The sequence below is a fragment of the Boleophthalmus pectinirostris genome, unplaced genomic scaffold (genome assembly GCF_026225935.1).
Source record: "Boleophthalmus pectinirostris isolate CB_2022bp ecotype Guang Dong unplaced genomic scaffold, ASM2622593v1 HiC_scaffold_5, whole genome shotgun sequence".
Classification (NCBI taxonomy): domain Eukaryota; kingdom Metazoa; phylum Chordata; class Actinopteri; order Gobiiformes; family Gobiidae; genus Boleophthalmus; species Boleophthalmus pectinirostris.
Genome location: NW_026571404.1, coordinates 10,931,756 through 10,957,180, shown reverse-complemented (window position 1 = coordinate 10,957,180; position 25,425 = coordinate 10,931,756). Strand labels below are relative to the sequence as shown.

Below are 25,425 nucleotides of genomic sequence, written 5' to 3'. Positions count from 1 at the left end.
AGCAGGTTATTATGAACAATTTAAGAATGAGGAACGTGACAGCAGCAGACTGAGAGAGAGCAAGGTTTTTTCAATACAAAGTGAATTGGAGCCGGAGTCGATGCAGCCGGAAGCGCGCCCATGCACACTTCCTGTTTGGAATGCTGCGGCCAGCAAGTTAGCTATGTGCATTTGTAAGGTTATTCTACATTAGGGGTCACCAGATGTTTTTATCGCTTCTGACTGTGATGGGTTCGGGGTTGTGTCGGCCATATAAACAGTTGTATGACCCTGACGATGCAGATTATATTGTTTGAAAACCGCCACACTTTCTTTACATATCAGACAAACTGCACGGTCCTTACACTGAACAAAAAAAAAATCGGTAGTCTGTCAGGTTTTTGTACTTTAAAACTCGCCATTTTGCTGTCCTCAACTGCACTACAGAACTCTGCCCCTGTGACTGTCACTGTTTGATCTCGAGCTTGTCAGGTGATGAAAATTTAGTGCCAAATGTAAATACTAGGGATGGGCATTCGATGAAATTTTCTTAATCGATCATCGAGAGAATTAACGATCAATTATCGATTAATCATTAACGTTTTTATATTAAAATTATCATCATTATTATTACTATCTGCACTACTAATCTGCATAAATAAATTCAACTTTACGACAAATAAACCGTAACGACTCTAGAGCCACATCAGCCTGTTTATTATAATGTGTTTAATTCAGTTTTGCGCAACTCTCACAGAAACGAAACTTAAAACTGCATGGCTAATTTGCATAAACTAAGCGAAGATAAAAAAACTACAGCTCTTGTGCGTTGATGCGGGCAATTTCTGTTGGATTAAAAGACATGACTCAGGTGAATACAGGTTAGTGTGACCAGATTTGCGTTTGTCAAAACCAGGACACTGTACGGGGGGTGGGACGTAGGATCTCGTCATCGACATTGCGCGACTCTCACCTGGCAAAACTTTTTCCCACTGGACACAGAAACATATGTGCTGCTTTGTACACTGTGCACATGGACTCACGCTTGTCCCGACCGGAACGGAAAGTGTGGAATTTCTTGTACAAGTCATCTTTAAATACGCATATGCACTTCGGTACGTTGCAGGCTGATTGATTGTTTGTGTCTCGCTCCTTCTGAGTGCAGAGCTACATGTACGGACCCCTGTTTGGTCACGCTACACACAGCAACCTACACTCGGTTTGTCGATAAAAATTTACGTAATCGATGAAATTCTTAATGATCAACTATCGATTAATCGACTAATCATGCCCATCCCTAGTACATACGTCAGATAATTATTTAAATATAAATATTTCATGTAAATATAAATTTTTAATTGGAAAAAAAATCTAAAAAATACAAAATACAGATGTGTTATTAAGGCCATGACAACTTTTTAGGATTGCTTCATAGGGCCAGTTCAAGCAGTCGGGGGCTGAGGGGCCGGTCAAAGGGGCGTGGAGGGCCAGAGTCGGCCCACGGGCCTTAGTTTGATGAAAAACATCAATAGCAAACTTTTAAGACCCTTTTTGTATATGCATGTATCGGGACATGGACTATTGTATTGTGGAGTACTTGGCAATATCCATTCCTAAACACTTCTACTTCTTCTACTTCTACTACCACTACTACTACCACTACCACCACTAGCACTTCTACTACCACTACTACTAGCACTACCACTACTACTACTACTACCACTAGCACTATAACTACTACTACTACTACTACTACTACTACTACCACTAGCCCACTACTACCACTACTTCTACTACCACTACTACTACCACTACCACTACTACTACTACTACTACTACTACTACCACTACCACCACTAGCACTTCTACTACCACTACTACTAGCACTACCACTACTACCACTACCACTACTACTACTACTACCACTAGCACTATAACTACTACTACTACTACTACTACTACTACTACTACTACTACCACTAGCACTACTAACTACTACTACTACCACTACTACCACTACTACCACTAGCACCACTACTACCACTACTACTACTACTACTACTACTACTACTACTACCACTACTACTACTACCACTACCACTACTACTACTACCACTTCTACTTCTACTACCATGACTACTACTACTATCACTACTACTATTACTACCACTACCACTACCACTACTACCACTTGCACAACAACTACTTCTACTACCACGACTACTACTACTACTACAGCAGGACAATAATATATTGACCAAATTGTACTAAATAAGGAAATTACTCAAAAGAGGAAAACATGAGGATAAAACTGACTCAAATAATCAAGATAAAAAACAGCAGAGGATCCCACGCACCACCGTTTGTGAAACACTGTAATAAAAGCAGTGTATTGCCCTTTGAAACCCACTTTGTTAAAATACCAGTCTGAGGCCTATTTCATATGGCAGAGTACATCCACTGATTCCAGATGCTGCACATTCATATCTATATACACACTGAATACAGACTGTGAAAGCAACTAGTGCTCTTATTAAGTTATATAATATGTCATTTAAATGCAGACGAGGTGACTCCATGGTGGCTGTTTCTGTCGGTGTTTCTCTTAAAGGCACTGTACGTGAATTTTTCAATCCTAAAAAAACAGAATTAGCTCATTTTTAACGGTCTGCAGTCGTCCAAGGTTATTCCTCACGTACCTCTTGCATTCTGAGCATCCTAATTATTCACCGCAATGATTTTATGAGCTCCTTTCTCAAATCTAAGAGTACTCTTCCTGATTATCAGACAACAACACGCAGCGGACATATTTTGACCTCAAAAGCTGCTTATACAATATATCGGTGCTGGGGTGAGACAAATTTTCCTCAAATGCATGAAAAAAACAAAACAGGTACAGGCCATTTAAGTTGTATAACATGTCATTTAAAGATTACGCAATTTAAGATAATTTAAAATGTTATGTAAAATGGACTCTGTGAGCTTTAAGCCATGTTATAATGATGTTACCTCCTCAAAAACAAAATTAAATTTGTGTTTTCTTTTATTTGCACATGTTTGACTATTCCTGGTTTACTAGTCTACATCTCCAATGCTCTGTTCCACCTTTTGATGTCATAAAGAGGTAGTTTTCAAGTTAAGAGATCCAGGGCTGAAATCTTATCACCCAAATGATTCTAGTGAAGGTATATGGAGTTTAAACACATATTACCTCATGACATTGCAAGGTGGAACAGAGTGTTTTCTGTTTGAGAGAAGAACTCCACCTACATATGCAGGATTGACGTCTGATTTCTGTAAATGAAGCAAAAACAACTCCAGGTATGTTTGTGATGTGGAAACATTATAACTTAGAAAATAGTCAAAAAGTAAAAATCAGACAATAATAGGGGTGTAACATACACAAAAATCACGGTTCGGCACATACCTCTGTTTTGAGGTCACAGTTCGGTTCATTTTTGGTACAGAATGGGAACAAAATGCTTGTCGTTCATTGTGTTTTTATTAAACCAACCATTTCTTTTAACATTATACAAACAGGAAAATGAAATAAATGCAAAGTGCTGCTTGGTAATACTAATAAGTTAAATAAAGTATTCTCAACAAAGCAACAAATATATGAAATATTATTTAAAATAAATTAAAAAATCCTTGTAAACCGTAAATAAAACTTTTCAAAAAGTAAAGTGCAGCACTAACAATTCCAGCATGAAGTTTTACTCAATCTTTATATTTTTGTCCAGAAAAAACAACTTGTCCACACTGTCTGCAGTAAGTGCAGGTCTGCTGCAATTACAATGTCTCCAGCAGTTGAAAATAACCTTTCACTAGGGACAGAGGTCACGGGTATGAGGGGAGATTCCGTGCTGGCGAAAGGCGAGAGCCTGAACCGGGGCACGACGACCGTAGTTCTGCGAGGATTCATGTGGTTCAGAGGGACATAGTCAAGGCGGGGGGGCAACTGTTGTCAAGGCAGACGCCCTAATTATAAAGCGCTGCGGGAAACTCTGCCACGCCAATCACGGACGAGTTCCCTTGTGAATATTAAAGAGATGATCCTTCCGTGTAGCTGCACATGTAGTGGCAGAATGTAAACACACACAAACTGCGGGAACTCTGTCGTGTACAGACCTGCACGGAACCGAACGTCCCGTACCGAAACGATTCAGCACAAATACATGTACTGTTATACCCCGAGAAAAAAGTGTAATATAGTTCCTTTAAGCCACCTTCTATCTTAAAAGTTACATCAGCGAATGGACATAGCACCACATCATCTATGAAAACCAATGAAAACATGACATTTATTGGGAGGCATAGAAATTCATAGAAAGAACCCTATGTGCTTTTCAGAATAATAGCTGAAGTGTAAGACGATCTACTGCTAGAATAATCAAAAAGGGCCCAGAGGCAGTGTGGATAAATAGGCCACTGGAACACATGCTGTCCATAGAGTTTTGAGTAAAAATAAATGCAGGAGGAGGATTGAGAGCAGAGACGGGTGCATGGAGGAGAAGAGATGGATTATGGGTAAGATGATGTAAGACTGAAATAACATGGCAGCGCTCCAAATGTAATGTCCCACTCGCTGTCACCTTTAGATACACTGGAGGCACATGACAAAGCATAAGGAGACTTGTATGGAAGCACGCGAGAGGTTTATGCGCGGTGTAATGTCCAATGTAAATAGGAAACTGTAAAATGTAGGCTATATAACAAGGGGATGTGGTCGTAATGTCAAGAATGTGATGATGCCATACTCCCACATGAGGGGCAAGACTCAGTTTTCTCCATTGATAACATTGTATTTTACCATGAAATAATTAAAACATGGACCATTTCTATTATTGACTAAAACCAAAAAAGTCACACATTCAAATCTCTGGTGTCACTTCATACGTTTAAGAACAAAAAAAGAAAAAAAGACTAGGGGTCTGCAAAAATATTGAAATATCGATATATCGTATCATTTAATGTGATGATACGGTCTCAATATCAGGTACTGCTGTATCGATATATCGCCAAGAGTATTTTTTGGTTTATTTTGCTAAATTATTTTGTTACAGCTACAGTTTTGTTGCTTGTTTCGAGGAAGGAAACTTGTTTATGCGACACATTTGACATTTTCTTTGTTTTGATGAGTAAAATGTTTGTGTTTCATATGAACTTTTGCACAAAAAGTGGTTTAACAAAGACTTTTGGTATCACAGCCATGATTTATTGAACAGTATCGAATCAATTTCAAATATATCATATTGAATTGAAAGATCACTGTATCGAGATATGTATCGTATCGTGGCCTTTGTATCGAGGTAATATCATATCAGCAACTTCTTAATGATCCCCAGCCCTAGTAGTGACCGAGTTGTGTATGCTTTTTTGAGAGAGCTTTTTTATAATGTGATATTTTGTGATTTTACTGTTTTCTATTCATTGTTTTGGCTGTTACCTTGGGCAGGTCTCTCTTCAAAAAGAGATTCTGAATCTCAATGGGACCTCCTGGTTAAATAAAGTTAAATAAATATAACTGGCCTGTAGAATTTTAAGATGTTATCTGAAACAGACCAATAGTTGCATTTTAAGTTCAAAATCCAATATTTTACATTGTCTAGCCTTGTTGAACAACTTCTGGACATTGGTATTTTACTTATCATGAGTAAAATTCAGAACCTAAAAAAATCATTCACTCTTAAAGACTTATGTCCAGTAAACAGAATTAAATTTTCATTTGTATACCATATGTAGATAATAGGGGTGTGCAAAAATATCAATTAATAATATGATACAGTATAGATATCGTGGGCTGCTGTAACGATATATCACCAAGAGTATTTTTTGGTATATTTTACTAAATTATTTTGTTACAGTACTACAGTTTTGTTGCTTGTTTAGTGGAAGGAAATTTGTTTATGCGACACGTTTGACATTTTCACTGTTTTGATGATTAAAACTGGTGTGTTTTATATTAACTTTGCACATGAAGTGGTTTAACAAGGACTTTTAGTATCACCGCCATCATTTAGCCTTTATTTTTTTCTTGAACCATATCGAATCAGTTAGAAATATATCGTATCGAATCTTAAGCACACTGTATCGATATATATGCATTGTATCGGCAACATCTTGATGATACCCAGCCCTAATTGTAGATATTTTTTTAATAAACATTTTGTTAATTGTAAACTGCAATACTGATGTAGATCTAGAAGCAGGCTGCAAGAAGCAAAAAGTTGATTTTGCAGAACTATATCAGCTTTAAACTAGAGCTAATGAATGGAAAACAAGGAAAAGTAAGTAGGGTCAATGAAAATAAATAGACTTTTATCAAAATGATCTAATAAATAAAAGAGTTCTATGACTCTTGGAGAGGTCAGTGAGTATAAAGCATTGCTAGTTTAAGATGGGGTTGGGTGAGATGACATTAAAAATCTAACTGTAATATGATGCGTATGACATTTGCTTTTTTGATGATATCGTCATCAGCACTTTTCCCCGCCCTCTTCTCTTATTGGTCAGCCTCCGTCATGTTCTGAGTGAGTGACCAATCACAGCCAAAAGGGAAATCAGATCGCTTTAGTTACTTCTTAAAGGCAATATTATCAAGGGAACATGCGCTGACATGAAATTAAAATGTGTTCCAGGCTTTAAGAAAACGGTGATGTAATTATTTTTTATGGCATATCTCCCACTCTCCTGGCCTCTATCCAAAGCTTAAGTGTTGAACGTATGGGTCCACATGTGCAAGCGCCAGATCCACACAGACACAGGCACATCTGCCCCGTAACAAACCCACAATCGGAGGCTGCCAGCTGGCTTCGCTTCCACTCCTCACCCCCCGGGACCGGTTCTCCCACAGGCCAAATATGGAAGAGCTGCGTACTCTGTCTACCCCAGTGGGACTGCCCGTAAAAACACACAAAACACACCACTAGAGCTGGAGAAGTGTTAACCTTATGTGGTCAGAGGGTTGCCAGGTTTGGAGTCAAAAACATGGCAACATCAAATGAAATACTAACTACTAACAGATAATTCATACATGTTAAAATTGAACTGGGTCCAGAAACTCTAAAAATACTGTGACTTAAAGACCTGTCAACTTTTAATGTCCCTATAAATAACTGATTAATGACACTTATTTTAATACAGGTATCAGAGAGGATAGAGGAGAGATTAAAGGTGTAAAATGTGACTATTCCTGTGGGGGTATGTTATGTTTGCTTGGAATGTTCCACAGCATGATATTACACTTATTCAAGCCCGTCGCCAGAAATATGGGGGCCTGGGGCAAGAAGCCTTACATGGGCCCCCCTCTAATATAAATTAATACGAAAAAGGTCAAATTCTGGGTCCCTAAAACCCTGGGACACAGGACAACAGACCTCTTTGTTCCCCCTGTGTACTACCCTGCACTTATCTAACATGCATCTATAGGCGTTTTGATTACCGTATTTTTCTGACTATAAGTCGCTCCGGAGTATACGTCACACCAGCCAAAAAATGCATAATGAAGAAGAAAAAAACATATATGTCGCACTGGACTATAAGGGGAAATGTATCTTATAAAATCAGAGACCAGGAACGGACATTTCATCTCAAAAGGCAAGTTATAGTAATAATAACAATAGAATAGAGACTAACAGGCTTTTAACCTATTACTGGTTCCGGCCTTTCTGAATCCTGTCAAGATGGTTTCGGTGTCACTTAAGTTCAAGCTTTGTTGATCCATCCAGTGACTTCCAGGAAAGTTGCATGATGCATCCTCCAGATTGTCACAAGTTTCTCACTCCACACTTTCTTTCTGCTGCTCGATTACTATTTTTGGCTCGCTACTTGCAGCTTGTAATCTGCAAAACATGATTTTCTTTTTGAGGGCATTTGTGTTCAGTCTGCTCAGTTGTGTTTATAAGTTTGTTTAAATGTTAAATTGTTCAGTGGTACAGAAGTAAAGGTGCGATCGACGGACATGATACAGACAGGACAGTGGCTCTTTCTGCAGGAGACATGCGCAGTAGAGCCAAGTGACAGTGGTACAGGAGTAATAGGAGTATCAAATACTGGCACACAAGCCTAGAGCGCCCCCCTCGAGCTGAAAATTTGAACATATAAGTCGGACCGGAGTATAAGTCGCAGCACCACTCAAACCTTAAAAAAAATGAGCGACTTATAGTTTGAAAATTACGATATATATGTTTAAAAAAGTCTTGAACTCAAACTAAGACCCACAGTGTAAAAAGTCTAATTAGGTTGGGGAAAAAAATATATAAGAAAACATCAGAATATTCAAAAACATGTTGAATTTTTTTGTCAACATCGCCCGTCCCCAGTTGAAAATAGTTCTGTTTTTCAAACCCAGGCTGTTTGGCACGGATGCGGTGGTGTAAATTACAGTGTAAAATAATCTAATCATGTTATATAAGCCATTTTTAAGTGTGTTTCTGCTCTGTGGACATCAATGGTAACTTAATGACCAGAAGTAAAATGCTTGAGCGGAGTTAGTGTGGCCAAGCATGATGTTAGCATGTCTCCATTACAGTAAAGACCACTGTGTAAGATCTATGTCATTAAATCTAGTTAGAGTTAAGGCTATAATGTTCAATGATTCACTCCAGTTATTAGCATAAAACCCACTGGTATAGAAAAGATACAATTTCACGCACTTTTAGTAGTATCAATAACTCGCTCAAATAGAACTAGCCCACTTATAAACCCAAAATCAATGAAGTCATTTGATATTAAACATGATCATAACAAAACTCGGTAAGACAAAACCCAGGGCTAACACCGCACCACCAGCACTACTAGATTTGTAGATGATAAATAGGCCTTGTATTTGGATGCAAACAGCGCACAGAGGTCTGATTTTGACTAGTGACTAGAGACAAAACTAAAATTCAAAACTCAAAAGGCTCGATATTCAGTACCAATTTTGATATTACTATTAACACTTTTGTTCGACAGTTTACTGTAACTTGAAACACAGATTTATTGACATTTCCTTTATTGCCATGTGATCTTAAAGCTATTGTTTGTATGTTTATTTCATATTATTTTAACTAGTAGATGGCAAATGAGAAACCTGTTGCTCCTCCCCTCAACTGGCTCTATTCACGCTGACGTCACAAACCAGGAAGACGTTTGGAAACATGCGACGACAACTTCCGGTGTAGTTCCTGACACTGGGCTCGCCTACAAACCCACTGAAGTAAATGTGATCAGCGGTAAAATGGAGACTGCGTACGTATGTGCTGTTTGGGATCACCTTGAATTTGGCACAAATTCTAATCACATGTACCCAGTGCGCTCGGAGTTGTGTGTCAGTGGGGAAATTATGAAAACTGATGTGTGGTTGTAACGATATTCAAGTCTCACGTTACGGTATGAACCTCAAGATACGATATTTATTGCGATATCGTGGGAAAGCTCATGATATGGTGGGGAGGCTCTCGGTTAGGGATGTAACAATATCCAAATCTCTCGGTACGATATTTTCACGATATACATCTCACAGTACGATATTTATTGCGATATTTTGTGGTCCCTAATATGCTACTTTTTCCTTTTAAAATGTCTTGACAAGACTTAATCCAAGACTTAAAAGTGCTTAGAACTGTAATTTCTTCTTGTAGTCTGCAATGAAATGGAGCAAAGGATCATGGTCTATGTAGTTCCCTCTGTTTTTGCTGCTATTGCTGCACCATAACTCTTAATTTAAGCAAAGACACTTGTAATTGGATATTTTGTGATGGTCCATGATATTATTGTGAGAACTTTGACGATACGATATCACGATATTTCAGTTATTGCTACATCCCTAGTTGTAACTGCTGATTAGCTGAAGATAACGGAACGCTACAATGACAAGTAGATGAAGAAAACCATGGTCCATTTTCTAATTTTTCCTACATTTTATCAGACTTACTGCCGGGAAGAGAGCGCGCCGGAAGTTGTCGTTCGCATGTTTCCAAAGTGTCTTCCTGGTTTGTAAAGTAAGCGTGAAAAGAGCCCACTGGCCTCACCTGTGCTCTCTGCTCTTCTTCTGTCAGGCCAAAGCTGGCACATTATCAGACTGAATTAACAGAGACAGCATTTAGTGGTGTTATGTGAGAATACAACAACCAATCTAATTAGAGACTGTAGCTTGAAGTGAGTTCTGATAGAGATCAAGACCGTTCCAAAGCTATTGAGGCAACTTTATACTATTTATGTGTGTGTTTCTTATAAATATACACTTCAAATGAGCATCTAATTTTAATACTAAGTTTTAGAAGAGCCTTAGTATAGTATAGGACCCTGTATATCCCCCGCTGAACCCATCCCACAGTTTAAGAAGCCTCACCAGATGCACCAGGATCTTCTCCCCGGTCGGGTGGATGGCCAGGGCCTCCTCATACAGACTCTTGGCCTCCTGGGTTTGCCCGCGGAGCTCGGCCAGGTGCCCCCTCTGCAGCAGCACCGAGTGGGAGTTTGGGAACAGAGTACTGGCCTCAGAGATGCAGAAGTGCGCCTCCTTCAGACGACCCTCCGCCATGAACAGCTCACCTACAGGAAAAAAGGACAAGATCAGTCTCAACAAAGGCTTGTGTTTACTCTCAAGACGTCCTCACACTGTACACTGCTCTACGTAAGACTAATGTTGAGAATTATTCTAGGTTTTTGACTGACACATTTTCATTAACATTAACATGATTCGTCTTTGAAAAATGGCTAAGCAACACTACTGAATCCCAACATTTTTTGTTATAAGTATAAAGGCAGTGGGCAGAGATAGTGAAAAAAACTGATTTTTGGAGCATTCAAACCTTTAATACAAAACAATAAAGGATCATTTTAAGAAACTGATTTTGTGAAGTAAAACTTAAGAAGCCTTTTGAGGGCAGGACCATCAAAAAAATTGCAACTAATCCCCTATTGCAAAATTAAGTTGCTGGCAGTTTAAGTGGCAAACATGTTTAATCAGGTTTTGAGATTGTTTGTTTTTTAACCTAAATTCACTAAACTATACTGTTTTCAATGTTCAGTGTTATTATTATTAGGGTTGGGAATCACCAGTCAGGCTGGTGCCAACAAGTGCCTCCACTCAATTTCATTTCTCTGCAGTAACTAGGTGAGGAATCGGAATACAATAGACGGTTTGCAAGAACCCTGGAAGTTGTAGACCGTGCAGAGGCCAATCAGTGAAGAGCTGTGAAGCCATGATGTCAAACTCAAGCATCTGACTGGGTCCCTTTTGTGGTAACAGCACAACAGTAAACAAAGCGGTCGAGATGGATGTAGATGAAGACAGACATTCTGCATTGGCAACGATTCCTGAGATCGAGGATTTAAAGCCGTAACAATTTAAAGCCGGTGAATTTTATCAAGGGCGTTTTTGCTCTTCTTCCGACAGGATTTGGAGCATTACATATGTCACGACCAAATAGCAGCGATTGGTTAAATAACAAAAGTACCCACCTACCGTCGAACAAAGGAATTCTAATGCTGCGAGGTCAGACTGTTTCCACAACATGAAATCGGCTGATGAATCAGACTAGGGAATCAGTGAGTCCCTCATGATTTGATACACGATACATGACACTCAATACAATATTATCACTATATGGCGATACATACAGTATTTTTCCATTTAATTTTCATTTTATTCATATATTTCACATGATATATTGCTGTTTTTTAAGAACCAAATACATTTTAAAACAGTGAATATGCGATGTGTATTGCATAAACGAGTTTCCTTCCACTAAATAACCATCAAAACTGTGGTGTGGTCACAAAAAAATGATGATATAATGAGCCCATGATAACAATACTGCTAATACTACTTTTTCCACACCCCTAATTATTATTACAAGTTGTGTTATTTATTCCTGCTAATGTCTCCTTTAAATATCTCCCACTAGCAGAGAATAAAAAAAGACTATTTGGATAACTGAATGAAGCTCTGTCCACTCCAGTGAAGACGACAATTACACTACAGTAGTTCTTTGGTCAACCATTCGACTTGTACTATGACAGACCCAGATAGATACAGTGTAAAAGAGAGAGAGAGAGAGAGAGGAGCAGAGCCTGGGACGCCCTGAGCCTCGTGACTAAATAAGGCCATCTCCTCTTCTCCCATCACTGCTGCTGCTTAACCTCCGCACAAACATTCACACAGAGAAACGCCCACAAGCACCAAACCGACCAATCACAGCCCAGACTCCGCAGAACGCCACCCTCGAGGCAGCACGGACTGGCGAGGGCAGCTGTCAATCAAGCACTTTCAGTTTCTAAGGTCAAATTCTTGAACTCTGTAAAGGGAATTTTGGAGATTTTTTTCAAGAATGTTTTGACATTTTAGACATATTGAAGTATAGTTAAACAAAACAAAGTGCTAGTAAGACTTGAGCGACATTTTTTTTCTGACAAGCATTGCGATTAGATTAGTGATTTGATCCAGAAGTTCACATTTTAAACGTCCAGAAGAATTCACAAAAATGTTAGGGGAGGAAATTCTGGAAATAAAAGCCTTTGAAATTTCCCAAATGCGTCAACACAAATAGTGATTCTTTCATTAGATTGTAATATATTGTGCAGCCCTAGTATGTGCTATATTAAAGGTGCACTGTGGAACATTTCTAGTGGAGGGTCCGCCATCTGCTTATCTCCATGGAATGTTATTGCTTTGTTTAGAATGTTCCACAGTAGAGATAGATTAAACCTATCTATCAAAAGAGACAAGCAGGTCACAGCACTTCATTACATTACAGTTCAGATCTGTGGAGAGTCGCCCCTATTCACAGAGAGTTTTTATTAGGGCAACAGCAGCTCAGTTGGTTGAGAACTTGTCCACTGATCTGAAGGTTGGCGGTTTGAAACCTGCTCTCGACATTAACTTCATTAGTTGAGCAGTCAGATACACAGACCCACAGGTTGGTGGTGTGATTCTAGCTCCCACAGATGACTGTTGTTGTGTCCTTGGGCAAGACTGGCAGCCTACCTCGCCCATAGTGTCTGCACAAACTGATGTGTGAATGGGCGAGTGGTTCCTTGTTATCAAGTGCTTTGAGTTACTCTGATTCATCAGCCGGTTTCACTTCGTGGAAAACATCTGTCCTTGCAGGATTCATTCGCTCGATGGTAGGCAGGTACTGTTTTTATTTAACCAATCGCTGCTATTTGGTCTTGACGTATGTAATGCACCAAATCCTGTAGGAAGAAGGGCAATAATGTCTTTCCCCTTGATAAAATTCACCAAACACTCTCTTTCTTCCGGCTTTAAATCCTCAATCTCGGGAATTGTTGCCAACAGAGAATGTATGTCTTCGTCTACATCCATCTCGACCGTTTTTTTTTTTATGGTTGTGCTGTTCCACGAAATGGGCCCAGACAGGCGCTTCAGTTTGATGTCATGGTTTCACAGCTCTTCGCTGATTGGCCAGTGCACGGTCTACAACTTCCGGGTTCTTGCAAATCGTGTAGTGTATTCTGATTCCTGACCTAGTCGCTGAAGAGAAATGAAATTGAGCAGAGGCACTAGGTGGCCCCAGCCTGGCTCGCTTTGAGTGCCCTGAAATTAGAAAAGCGCTATATAAAAATGTGACCATTTACCATTATTTTGTGCGATAGAAACACATGTAATGAATAAACTCAAAGGCAAGTAATAACATCTCAAGTAGGTAGAGGACCATGTACCAGAAAAGTTGCGTAGTGCACCTTTTGGTATTACCAAAGTTGATTCTTGTGAACTTTAAGACCTGTTCGAATGCTGTTGCTCCATCAAAAACATACCTGGAGTTGTGTTTTATTTCATTTACACATCACGCAGTAATCCTGGTTTATGAGTCTGACCACATTTCCAAAGCTCAAAATGCTCTGCCCCACCTTGTGATGTCATGTAGTGGTAAATTTCAAGTCAACAGCTCCTTTTACCTTGAGTTCAAAAGAGATTGGCAATTCCAGAGCCAAAATCATCAAAATTATTCTAGTGCATGGTGTTTAAAAACACAGTAGAGCATTTTCTGTTTGAGAAATTAAATATGCAGGGATTGTGTGTTAAATATGTGTGAATAAAACAAAAAACAACTCCAGGTATGTTTCTGATGAGGAAATAACATAGCATAGAAAACAGTGTAATGGGCCATCTGACTGAAACTAAGCAATGCACAATACGCACTTTTTACAAACCGAACGACTGAAAACGAAGAAAAAAATCCTCCTTTTCCATAAACAATCTTAAAAAGTGTGGAGTGTGCCTAAAGAGAGACTATACAAATAAATCTGTTTGGGCTGTTTGTTTACCTGAGTCACAGATGGGAAGATCTACCTCCGAGAAACCACAGCTACTTTCCAGCCCTGGGGTTAGTTTTACAATCTACATTTCAGGGAAGGAGGAATTGCTGAATATTTCCAGGTAATTTTTAAATCACTTGAGAGTCGACCTGAGGGAATGCTGTGAGATTTTAACGAGTGAGCTGGTGCATTCTGGGGTTTAAGTGTGACTGGATAGCATATGGTTTGGGGAAATAGAAATATACCAGGAATACACATAAAGATATTGGAGACAGGATGTTTCCAGACTGAACATTACATTACTACTTCTACAGTAAGTCAAATGTAATGATTCCTCTAAAGACATTTTATTATTTATGACCAAGCAAGCTAATACAGTCAGAAAAGCAAACATAAAACTACACATTTTATACAAGGAAATGAAGTATCTCCCCTATGAATTCTTGAACCAGTTGAACAACATCGGAAAACAAACCTTAGCCTCTGTGTTTTCCATTTTACAGTGTAGGTTAAACTTGATTTTTGTGAGCACAAGGACTCTACTCTACTCAAAGTCAGTGGTTTGAACTCCAATCACACCAGTGCACGTTGTTTTGTGTCGTTGAGCAAGATGGTTAGGTAGCTGGAGAGGCCAATGGTGCAGACTGGCAGCTTCGCTTTCGTCAGTCTACCCCAGGGCAGCTGTGGCTATGAGAGGCTGATCATCACAGACTACAGAGTGACTTAAATGTGATCACAGTGTAGCACTTTAAGGGGGTTGTCAAACTTGAAAACCACAATATCACTGTAAAGAATTGTTATTATAAAAAAGCAAACTAAGGCTACGTTGAGACTGCAGCCTGAAGTGACCCACATCCGATTTTTTTTTTGCCCCTATTAGACCTGTATCCGATCTTTTAAGGACAGTCTGAATGACACAGATCTGATTTTTTCAAATGCGACCCAGGCTACTTGGATATGTGCTCCTAAAACCGACTGACATGCGACTTCATTCTGAACGGTGAGGTCGCATTCATCCCATCTACACGTCATAACAACACGGCAACAAGGACCTGTTGCGAGCCAATACAGCCCAACGCCGATGTGTTTGCTGACTGAAATAGGCCGCTGACGATGTGTTTCCTCCTGCGAGAGTTGCACGAGTAGGTGCTCACAAATGTACACAAACGTTCTTCTCGTCACATACACGAAAATTGTGTATGAACTCAGTGTCAGTGAAGCAGTAAAGCACATAACAATCCCACCACTCCTGGCTGCGACTTTGCACCCACACGTTTCTTTCTACGGATGTTGCTGCCACTGCCCCACAAAACACCACGGCCAAAAACCTCGTCCTTCTCCTTCTTAATCATCTCCTTAAAACAAATAAACTGTACATGTTCTGGATCCAGTATGACAGCAACTTTAAAATCTGCAGGTGCACAATGATGCGTCCATGTTTAGGTGACTTCCGTAAAACACTGAGCACGCTCGCTGCTCTTGCTGAGTGTGATAACGTTGTGTCCTTCAATGTGCATGCAGGACACTTTTGGGGTATTTTAAGTTCACACTGGAGATCACAGACAAGTTGCATTTAATTGGAAATGTGAACGACCTTGCAAAAACATTGGATTTCACAAAAAAATCAGATTTGAGCTAAATTGAATGTAGCTAAAGATATCTTTAAAGTCTAATGCATTCGTGTAGGCAATGTGACTTTTAAAATGATTCAAATGAGTCTGACGAATCGACCATGGACTTTAAAAACAGAGATTCACTTCCAAGATTATAATCTAATGACAGCACAAGGTGGCACAAAGCATTTTCAGCTCAGGAGAAGGAGAGAGGTTTACACAAACATGCACATGAAACAAAACACAGCTCTGTTTTTATGTTTTTGACATGGATACAACATTACATTATAACTCAAAGTTCATGAAGTCAGTTTCCCATAATTCAAGAATCTAATTCAAGTAATTGCTAAACCAGTACAGTGCCGTGTCCCCATATACCAGCCTTGAAATGGTCCCTGTGTTTATCCCGATGATCAGGATGTGAGATTGGGACAGGAAATGACCGTCCCAAAGAGGAATGTTGGGAATCGGAGACAGAGGGGCACTGCAGTGTATAAAGGCTCGACCTGCACCCTGAGCTACAGCAGAGAAGGAGATCTGGTCATTTAGGTGTTTTTTTATTTTATTTTTTCTTGCTGATTTATGGTTTTTATTGTTTTGGGCCAGTAAAATCAAACTGAGCGTATATTCTGATGGATTTGGGTTTGGATTCCCCAGTGTAATCACAATCGAATTCATTGAACCCATAGTTTGCATTTTTTTCCCCCTCTAAGGTCAGCATATCGAAACATGCAAACCCGAGGGCCTGCTCTGACTGATGGTCAATACAGTGAATCAATCAGATGGGAGCATTTAGCAGAGGTTTGGTCGCACAGTTACTCGAGCTTGGAACTAAGGCTCGGCGGTACAACAAAAGTATTCATCAGGATTTCATTTCATTATATTGACTGATCAATACTGAAGGGCCTGTACACATTTTTTTCATATTTGAGCATTCTTTACAAACTGTCGGTATCCAATCTAATTAAAAAAAAAAAAGTTTGCTGACTGTGACTCAGGAAATATGTCATCAAAAACATAGTTGGAGTTTTGTTTCATTCACATATCTCTGAGCAAGACTTTATTATCAGTCTGTGCTCATCTCCAAAGCTCAAAACGCTCTGTTCCACCTTGTAATGTGAAGCAATAGTATTCCAGCTAACAGCCACCTTTTTCCTTTTGTTCAGTAGAGATTGGCAATTCAAGACCTGAAATCATCCAAATGATTCTAGTGAAGGAGTATGGAGTTTAAAAACCACACTGGAACACTTCTTGTATCAATACATGACATCACAAGGTGGAACACAGTGTTTTCTGTTTGAGAGAAAAACTCTAAAGTCTAACGGCCTGAGCCCAAATATCTGTTCATCTGTTTTCATGTTACCTTCACGCTACCTTTTACTATTTTTTCAGTAACGATTGGCAGTTTTGGGGCTGAAATGATCCAGATGATTCTAGTGAAAGTGTATGTAAAAACACAGTGGAGCGCTTCCTGTATCACCACAAAACATCACAAGTGTTTCCTTTATGTTATTAGGTTATTTTTTCAGACCAAGAGTTTGTTTTCATACCTGACAGTTTCGACTGCTCCCTGCGGTCTTCCTCAGAGTCACGTGATGTTGCTGTGACGTGTCCAGTCAGCTGATTTAAACAGGTTTTGGCGCTGTCTTCCAACCGTAGGACGCAGGACGACACCGCACCTGCAGTCCGACTTCCTCAAGACAGTATCCCAGGTGTGTGAGAGTAAAAATGCCCCCTTGTCCTGGTTCATAGTCCTGTGGGCACGTTTCTGTATTTCGATTGCCTCTTTAATCCAGCGACGATGTTTGTTTTCCTCGTCAACATCGCGTGACGACTCTGAGGAAGACCACTAGTGAGCAGCCTAAACTGTCAGGTATGAAAACAAACTCTTGGTCTGAAAAAAGAACCTAATAACATAATAATCAGAAGACCAAATGAACCTCATTGGACTGCAAGTGTTTCCGATTTGAAGGAATAATTCAGCCAAAATATACAGAATTTGTGTGTTAAAAGTGTGTAAATGAAACAAAACACAACTCTGGGTATGTTTTTGATGAGAAAATATTTTAACACAGATAAAAAATAGTGTAACACGGGCCCTTTAATGCCATATTGTGGAACATCCAGCCCTAACTCTTCGTGTTTGCTTCATATTTCATTGCACAGACAGTAATTATTCTAATACAGTATTGCTATTGCTATTTCAGTCTCTGTGTTTGGCCTGCCATTCCCGGCCGCCTGCCTCACTTCAGAGCACGGCTGATGGAGCACTGTTTGTTCTGAGTCTTTTCCCGGAGCTGGAGACTGGAAGTAACACTGGCTCTGTACTGTATGCATCACTGCTGATCTGGCCTTAATAAAGCAGTCTGCACATGCACAGGTAAAGTGTGCTCTGCCATTCAAAGATATGCACTCTGTTTTCACTGCGCTCAGAACGGCTCCGGTCGATAAATAGTTAAAAATGGGCCATGTTTGCTGTTATCGAGGCAGAAGGCTCCAGCAGTGATCTAAGGGGAGATGGAGAATCGCTACAAAGCACGGCAAAAGAGAGATTTTTTTAGGTTTCAGCTCTATCTAAGAGACTCATTCGCTCTATAATAATATCCATATTACTTACAAAATACTGAATACTTGCATTAAAATGTACTTTCTAACATATTCAGTTACACGCTCCAATCAGAGTATGGTGTTCTGAATACTTTCACACAGAGATGCATTTATTATAAAAGTGTAAAAACGCAACATATGGTTTAAAACAGCTTATGCATTTATTTATAGCTGATGAGAGAAGGAAAAGTCACACTTGCACACACGGCAAGAGCAGTGTTTTATGTTTTTCTCACTCATTCTGTGCAGTTTGATGCCTAAATTGTGTGATCAAGTACAGCCTTGGATTGCTTTGATTTTAGAAAACTACCAACTGGACAGTTACCATATTTTTCGGACTACAAGGCGCACTTAAAATCCTTTAATTTTCTCAAAAATTTACAGTGCACCTTATAATCCGGTGTGTCTTATGTATTAATTCTGGTTGTGTTTACTGACCTCAAACCAATTTTATGTGGCACACGGCGCTCAAAAATCTGTCAAAATCTTTTAGTACGACTTTGGTAAACGACCAAGCTGCACCTCTTGATGGATTGTTGAAGTATTATGGCTACTGTCGTCAGGAACCTCGTGGAGTTATATAATCTCTGAAAACTTTCACAGGAACCATCTCCAACGTGATAGAAGAACAGAACAGACTCACCATCAGCAGCACATCCTCTGTCACAGAAAGATCACATACTTTCCACTAAGTTGTGTCCTTTAGTTCGACAGAAGCTTTTTTCAATGCCTATAGTTTATGCAAATTAGCCATGTGGTTTTAAGTTTTGTTTCTGTAAAATGTAAACAAATGTGCGCAAAGCTGCATTAAACACATTATTACTCAATGTATATTTGAGTCCTCCTTGTAGGAAATAACAACATTATTGATATTGTGCCTTACAATCTGGTGCGCCTTATATTCTAAAAAATACGGTACTCAAATTTAGTATTCAGTTACTTCCCAACATTATACATAATTAAACTGTTAAAACTGCAATTAATTGTGATTGATTACACGATGTCAACAAACTGTATATTTATTAAGATTTATTTTTCAAAATGGTTCTTTATACGCTTTCCTGACTTGATTCTGATTTGTGATTTGCATAAATGTTTAGAGCGTAGCATTTCCAGACAGACAAAGTGTACAAAAGTAAAATTTGATAATACAAAACCAATAATCAAACTATACCATAACATATATTTTTAAGCATAACAATCTATTTAAGCATAACTAATGTACAGCTATCTATTTCATGTCATGCTAGCTGTATAATATAATTCTTTATAATTAGATAGATGGACTAAAGACTTGGGCATTAGTGGGCATTAGAAAAAAGTCTCAAAACTCTCTATGATTTGACTATATATTTGGTCCAAAATCCACTGACAAGATAAGAAAAGTACTAAATTGCATATTAAAGTAGTAAAATAAATTCATAATTCATTCCCAAATCTCCAGCTAACTCACCCCATGCCCTCTCCTTTCTGCTGCTGTCCGTTTAAAATCCTTAATAGTCCCAATCAAATAATTAACCATTGTTACAGAGACTTTGGGGGCGTTCACACTCGCAAAGACCACATCAAAACTGTGACTAAACTGGGACCAAATATAGAAAACCAGGACTAAACCAAGACTAGAAGAGGACCGAAACAAGTGTACATCTGGACTAAACTGGGCTCAAACCAGGACCATAGAAGGATAAGTGTAAACACACTTGCTGTTTCTTATTATGCTCCAGATAATGTTACACTTTCAGCTTGGGTTGGCTTTGTGGGTAATTCAAAGGCCATTGCATTTGCATGTTCGATATATTTGCAATAAGATAAAAGTATTACTATTTTCTGATCAGTGTTATAATGTTGTTTCCTTGTCAGAAACAGACCTGGAGTTGTGTTTTGTTTCATTCACACATGTTTAACACACAAACTGCATATTTAGAGATTACGTTTATATGATCATGGTTGGAACAGAAGTAGAAGAAGAACTTTTGATTCCGCATTTAGAAGAGTGTTTTCCGGAGGAAATTTGCATGCATACGGTGATGCAAAAGTGTGTGGTATTTAATTAGGTATGCATTCCATGTGACATGTTTGTTTCTGTGTACTGTATGTATGTGACGTAAAAGCGTACGCAACTTTAGCAAATCTGAACAAAGTTTTGCATCTTGGGCAGTGTAGACGGAAACGCTACGGCAGAGAGTATTCAACTTTTCCACTCTGGAGGGTGGGTTCAGATTTTTGTGTTTTTAAGGCCCAAAAACACCATCATCGTTTAAATGAAAGGCACTTCCGATAAAATATTTAGTTGTTTTTACCCGCAAGAGTTCTCGTGTGAACAAGCCCTGAGTTCTTCTCTTGAACAGAAAACACTCTGTTCCACCTTGCGATGTCATGTAGTGATACACGAAGTGCTCTACTGTATTTTTAAATGCCATACACCTTCACTAGAATCATTTGGATGATTTCAGCCCTTGAATTGCCAATCTCTACTGAACAAAAGGTAAAAGGTGGCTGTTAGCTTGGATACCGCTTCATATCACAAGGTGGAACAGAGCGTTTTGAGCTTCGGAGATGCAAAGACTGATAATAAAGTCTTTCTCAAAAATGTGTGAATGAAACAAATCACAACTCCAGGTATGTTTTTGTGGAGGTAACAACATTATAAAATGATATAAAGCCCACAAGAGTCCATTCTGCGTAATATAGGACCTTTAACATTACTAAATCACACTTCTCAAAACACAATCCTTCCATTTCCAAAATAGGTTTTCATTTGTCTTATCAATCTAAGGATTTGGCTCTTAAAAACAGAAAGGTTTTGTGAGCTAAATTTGCAGTGGTCCCTGGAGGTTGGCAGACATATTGTGCGTTCAGGAATGGGACAGAAGAATGGACAGAGCACATTAAAACATAATGCCTCCTGCTCCACTCAGCTCCCCCGAGAGTCTAAAACTGAGCGCTTAAGCAGGTCAGCCAACCACATACAAAACAAGGTATCCAGGAGACACAGTGGATCTGCATTAGACTATGAAAACATAATAATATTGAAGGATTATTGTTAAAGAGACAGTGTGCTGAAGTTTTACTGATATTATCAAGCATATGGACAAAGGATATGTTTACGAACTGATTTTTCTGAGATTTCAAAGCAAGCCTGAAGTGGTTTTATGTGCGATCCATGCATGTTTGAGTACTCCTGCAATCTTGCACAGCTCCTTCAGTTAGGATTTATATCCTTTAAAAATACCAGATTTACAAACTTCAAATTATAAATCAGATGTTATGACAAGACGCTTACTCTTATAATTACTCTTACTTGTGCAGTAGTATCCCAAAATACTTACTCTTGGCTTCTTCGACCACTACTTTGTACTTAAATAATATTTTTCTGAAGTAATGGAAAATTTTTTTGAGTACATTTTTGGCTACTCTACCCACTTCTGTGTATTTCTGCAGATTTACTATATTCTCAATAATCTTGTCTAACCCTAACCCTAACTCATCCAGGTAGAGTCCATCACAAAAATGCATAATTCAGTTTTCCTTTACGATGGCAAATGGTCACATTTTTCTATAGCGCTTTTCCACCTTCAAGGCACTCAAAGCGCTTTAGAACAAGGAACCACTCACCCATTCATGCACATTCATACCCCAGTGTATGCAGACACTGTGGGCGAGGTGGGTTAAGTGTCTTGCCCAAGGACAAAACGACAGCATTCATCTGTGGGAGCTGGAATCACACCAGCCAACCCATGCGTCAGTGGATCTAATCACTCAACCCGTGATGTTTAATGTCGAGAGCAGGAGTCGAAACTCCAACCTTCAGATCAGTGGGTGAATGCTGTACCAACTGAGCTACTGCTGCCCAATGGTTTACTTTATCTTCAAAACAACAATTTTGACATTATCCTATAGATGTTACCTACACCTTTTCATTCTGTGTCCAGTGTAATCCCATGCACACTCTGAAACCAGTCGCCTGAGCAGCCGGTCCCAGAGTCCAGGGTTTACAATCCAGAAGAGTCAAGAATCAGACCATAGAACCTGAAAAACCTTCATCAGAACATGTGATGATCCAACAACAGCACGAGCGTCTCAAATGTGGAAGACATCTCCTCTCCAAAATGCTCGTATGATGAGAAAAATAAAATCTATAACTTGTTTTAGCTCAGATAAATAAGAGTTTGATGCTTGGATTGTTGTACCTGGAAAAATTTGCACTGTTTCTCATTTCTGTGTGTTTTTCTCTTTATCAACGTAACCTGCCATGTTTGTTTTTACCCTTTCTATGTAAAGGATCATGCGTCTGTGTGATTGGTTAATCTGCCAGTGAGTCATGCCCTCTGACACTGGGGAGACAGGATATCGTTCGTCTTTTAAAGTTTTGTCAAAGCGTGTGGTTCTGTCTAACCAGGTCATAAAACTGCATCACCAGTCTGGCGATGTGTTTCTCACCAGCCTGGAGCCAGATGCGCTCAAGGGTGGTCCAGATGTAGGTGGGGCCGTGGCGTCGCGTGGAGCTCACGTCAGACACTTCAGACAGAGCAGCGTCCAGACGGGACACAGCCACAGACGGGGGGCTCATGGAACCTGCACCAGAAACACATTTAACTGTAAGTTCACACACAAGATGAAGACACAGGATGTTGTGTTGAATTTGTATAAAGCATGAGGTCGACTGTGCTGTCTTTAAAGAGCTCAATAAATAAAGTTTGGATTGGTTATTGCAAATTACAATTTTATCTTAGCTTTTTTTTTTTCAGGGACAATGCACAAATGAATTAATACATTTTTCAAAATAAAATATATTTTCCAACTTACTATCTGTGGTCCCTTAAGGTCACAAATTTAAACCTATTTTATTTTTCTGTTAGTTATTATTTTATTTATTTATTTATTTTTTGACACAATAAAGTATCAAAATCAAAAAACAAAAAAAAAAAACAACTAATAATGAAGCCAAACCAAACTAAAGAGCATTTCACTTATCCTTGAGGGATCATGCACAAATTAATTCATCTTTCAAAAAAAAAAAAAAAAAAAAAATCCAACTTCCTATCTGTTTATTTTTTTATTAGTTATAATTTTTCATTTGTTCATATGTATATTTTTTATTTGTTTACTTTGATTTATTATCAATATTATCAATTTTGAATATTTTTGTTAAGCTGTTTGTTTGTTCTAATACAAGAGGTGGGAAAAATTGGGATTAAAAAAAATAAAACATAAATATTTTTTCTATTGTAATGTCAACCAAAAAATAAAATAAAATAAAATAAAATATAATAATAAAAAAAAATTACACATAAAAGTATAAACCCCCCCCCAAAAAAAAAAAAAAAAAAAAAACCTAACAATAAAGACAAACCAAACTGAAGAGCATTTTTATCACACTGTCAAGTAATAACCTTCTGTGCAAGATGAAAGATTATAACAATTATTTTTGTAAGGTACTTTTTTATGAATAATACTTAAAATTTCTTCCACATTATAATCAAAGCATGTAATATTATTGGGTCTGTTTGTCCTCACATCTTACATCTTTCATCTCCTCTGGGTCTTGATGACTTCTCCATACTGTTTATTTTTGTTTATTTTCGATGAACAAAAATAGACTAAACAAATAGTTAATGCTCTGAGAACTCACGATAGGACATGTATCGCTGCATCAATGGACATGCAAACTCATACGCACAGATTCTTTGAGAGTAAGTTCAAACTAGGAAACACTTGAGAACATGAATTAAATCTCTGTGTAGTAAAGGAGGCCAACAGTCCCGCCCGTCTCTCCCGCTCCAGGGGTAAAATTCCCATTCACTTTTTCCATAGATTTTTTTTTTAAATTTTACAACAACAAAAGTAGAGTTTGTAAGTGAGTTCAAGTCTAATCAGCTGTGGTTGTTAATTTAATTACTATATTTGCAAGTGAGTTAAGTTATAAAAATGTGGTTTAGACAAGGAGGATTTTTTTTTAGGTTTTGTGGTTTGAAAATAATCCCGTCATGAACTAAAGTTTCCACATTTCTGGTTAGACAAAGTCAAAGTCAATGGGAAAACTGACTAGGACATTTATTTCTGGAATGGGAGCAGGTTTTGATATTGGCTGGACAGTTGAGCTCCAGAGCAACAATCTTTGCAGTTGTATGTTACTTTTTTTTCTTAATACATTATCTTCCCACGGCTCTGTCCTTACGTTGCGTAGGTTTCAGCATCGTTGGATAGTTATTTTAATACAAATGAAACTACTCTCTAGCAGAGGTGGGACCAAGTCATTGTTTTGCAAGTTTCACGTACGTCTCAAGTCTTTGACCTCAAGTCCGAGTCAAGTCCCAAGTCAAAGACAGGCAAGTCCAAGTCGAGTCTCGAGTCACTGGCCCATAAATCCAAGTCAAGTCCAAGTCGTCTGCTTTGAGCTTCAAGACATTTCAAGTCTTTAAACTACAAAGTACCAAATATAGCTTAGATTTTTGCAATTTATATGATTTTTAAAGTAGGTTGTACTTAAAAAGTCATGGAATATTTATATATGAGTATTTATATAAGGTACTTTTTTCCTTTTTAAATGTCTTGTCAAGATCTTAGTGCAAATCATTATGGTCAGAATAGAAAGAATTAAGACTTTAGAGTGCTAAATAACAGTTATTTTGTCATGTTTGTCTCTGTAGTTCCCTCTGTTTTACTGCATTATATAGTGTATTACTGTATATTACTGTAGTACATTTGAGGAAACCATCTCACAGTACTTCAATTACATCCAAAGTAACAAACAGAGAAGTGGGTGGGACATGTTCCAGTTTGTTCCTGTAGTATTAGTATCCTGTAGTATCCATGTAGTAAAGTATTTTCTAAAAAGATATGTATATATATGTTTTTTTTAGGAGAAGCATCGAATCTTCTCAAGTCACGGGGCTCAAGTCCTAAAAATGGTGATTCAAGTCTGACTCGAGTCCAAGTCACGACTCGCAAGTCCCCA

The 25,425-nt window shown here is 38.5% G+C and overlaps 1 protein-coding gene across 1 annotated transcript in view; it reads right to left on the bottom strand.

Annotated features, from left to right (window-relative positions):
• Positions 1 to 25,425, bottom strand: part of ttc7a (tetratricopeptide repeat domain 7A) — a 144,674-nt gene that overhangs the window by 26,743 nt on the left and 92,506 nt on the right. The window contains 2 exon segments of the mRNA XM_055162616.1: positions 10,316 to 10,518; positions 22,908 to 23,042. Coding sequence (XP_055018591.1) covers positions 10,316 to 10,518; positions 22,908 to 23,042 — 338 coding nt within the window.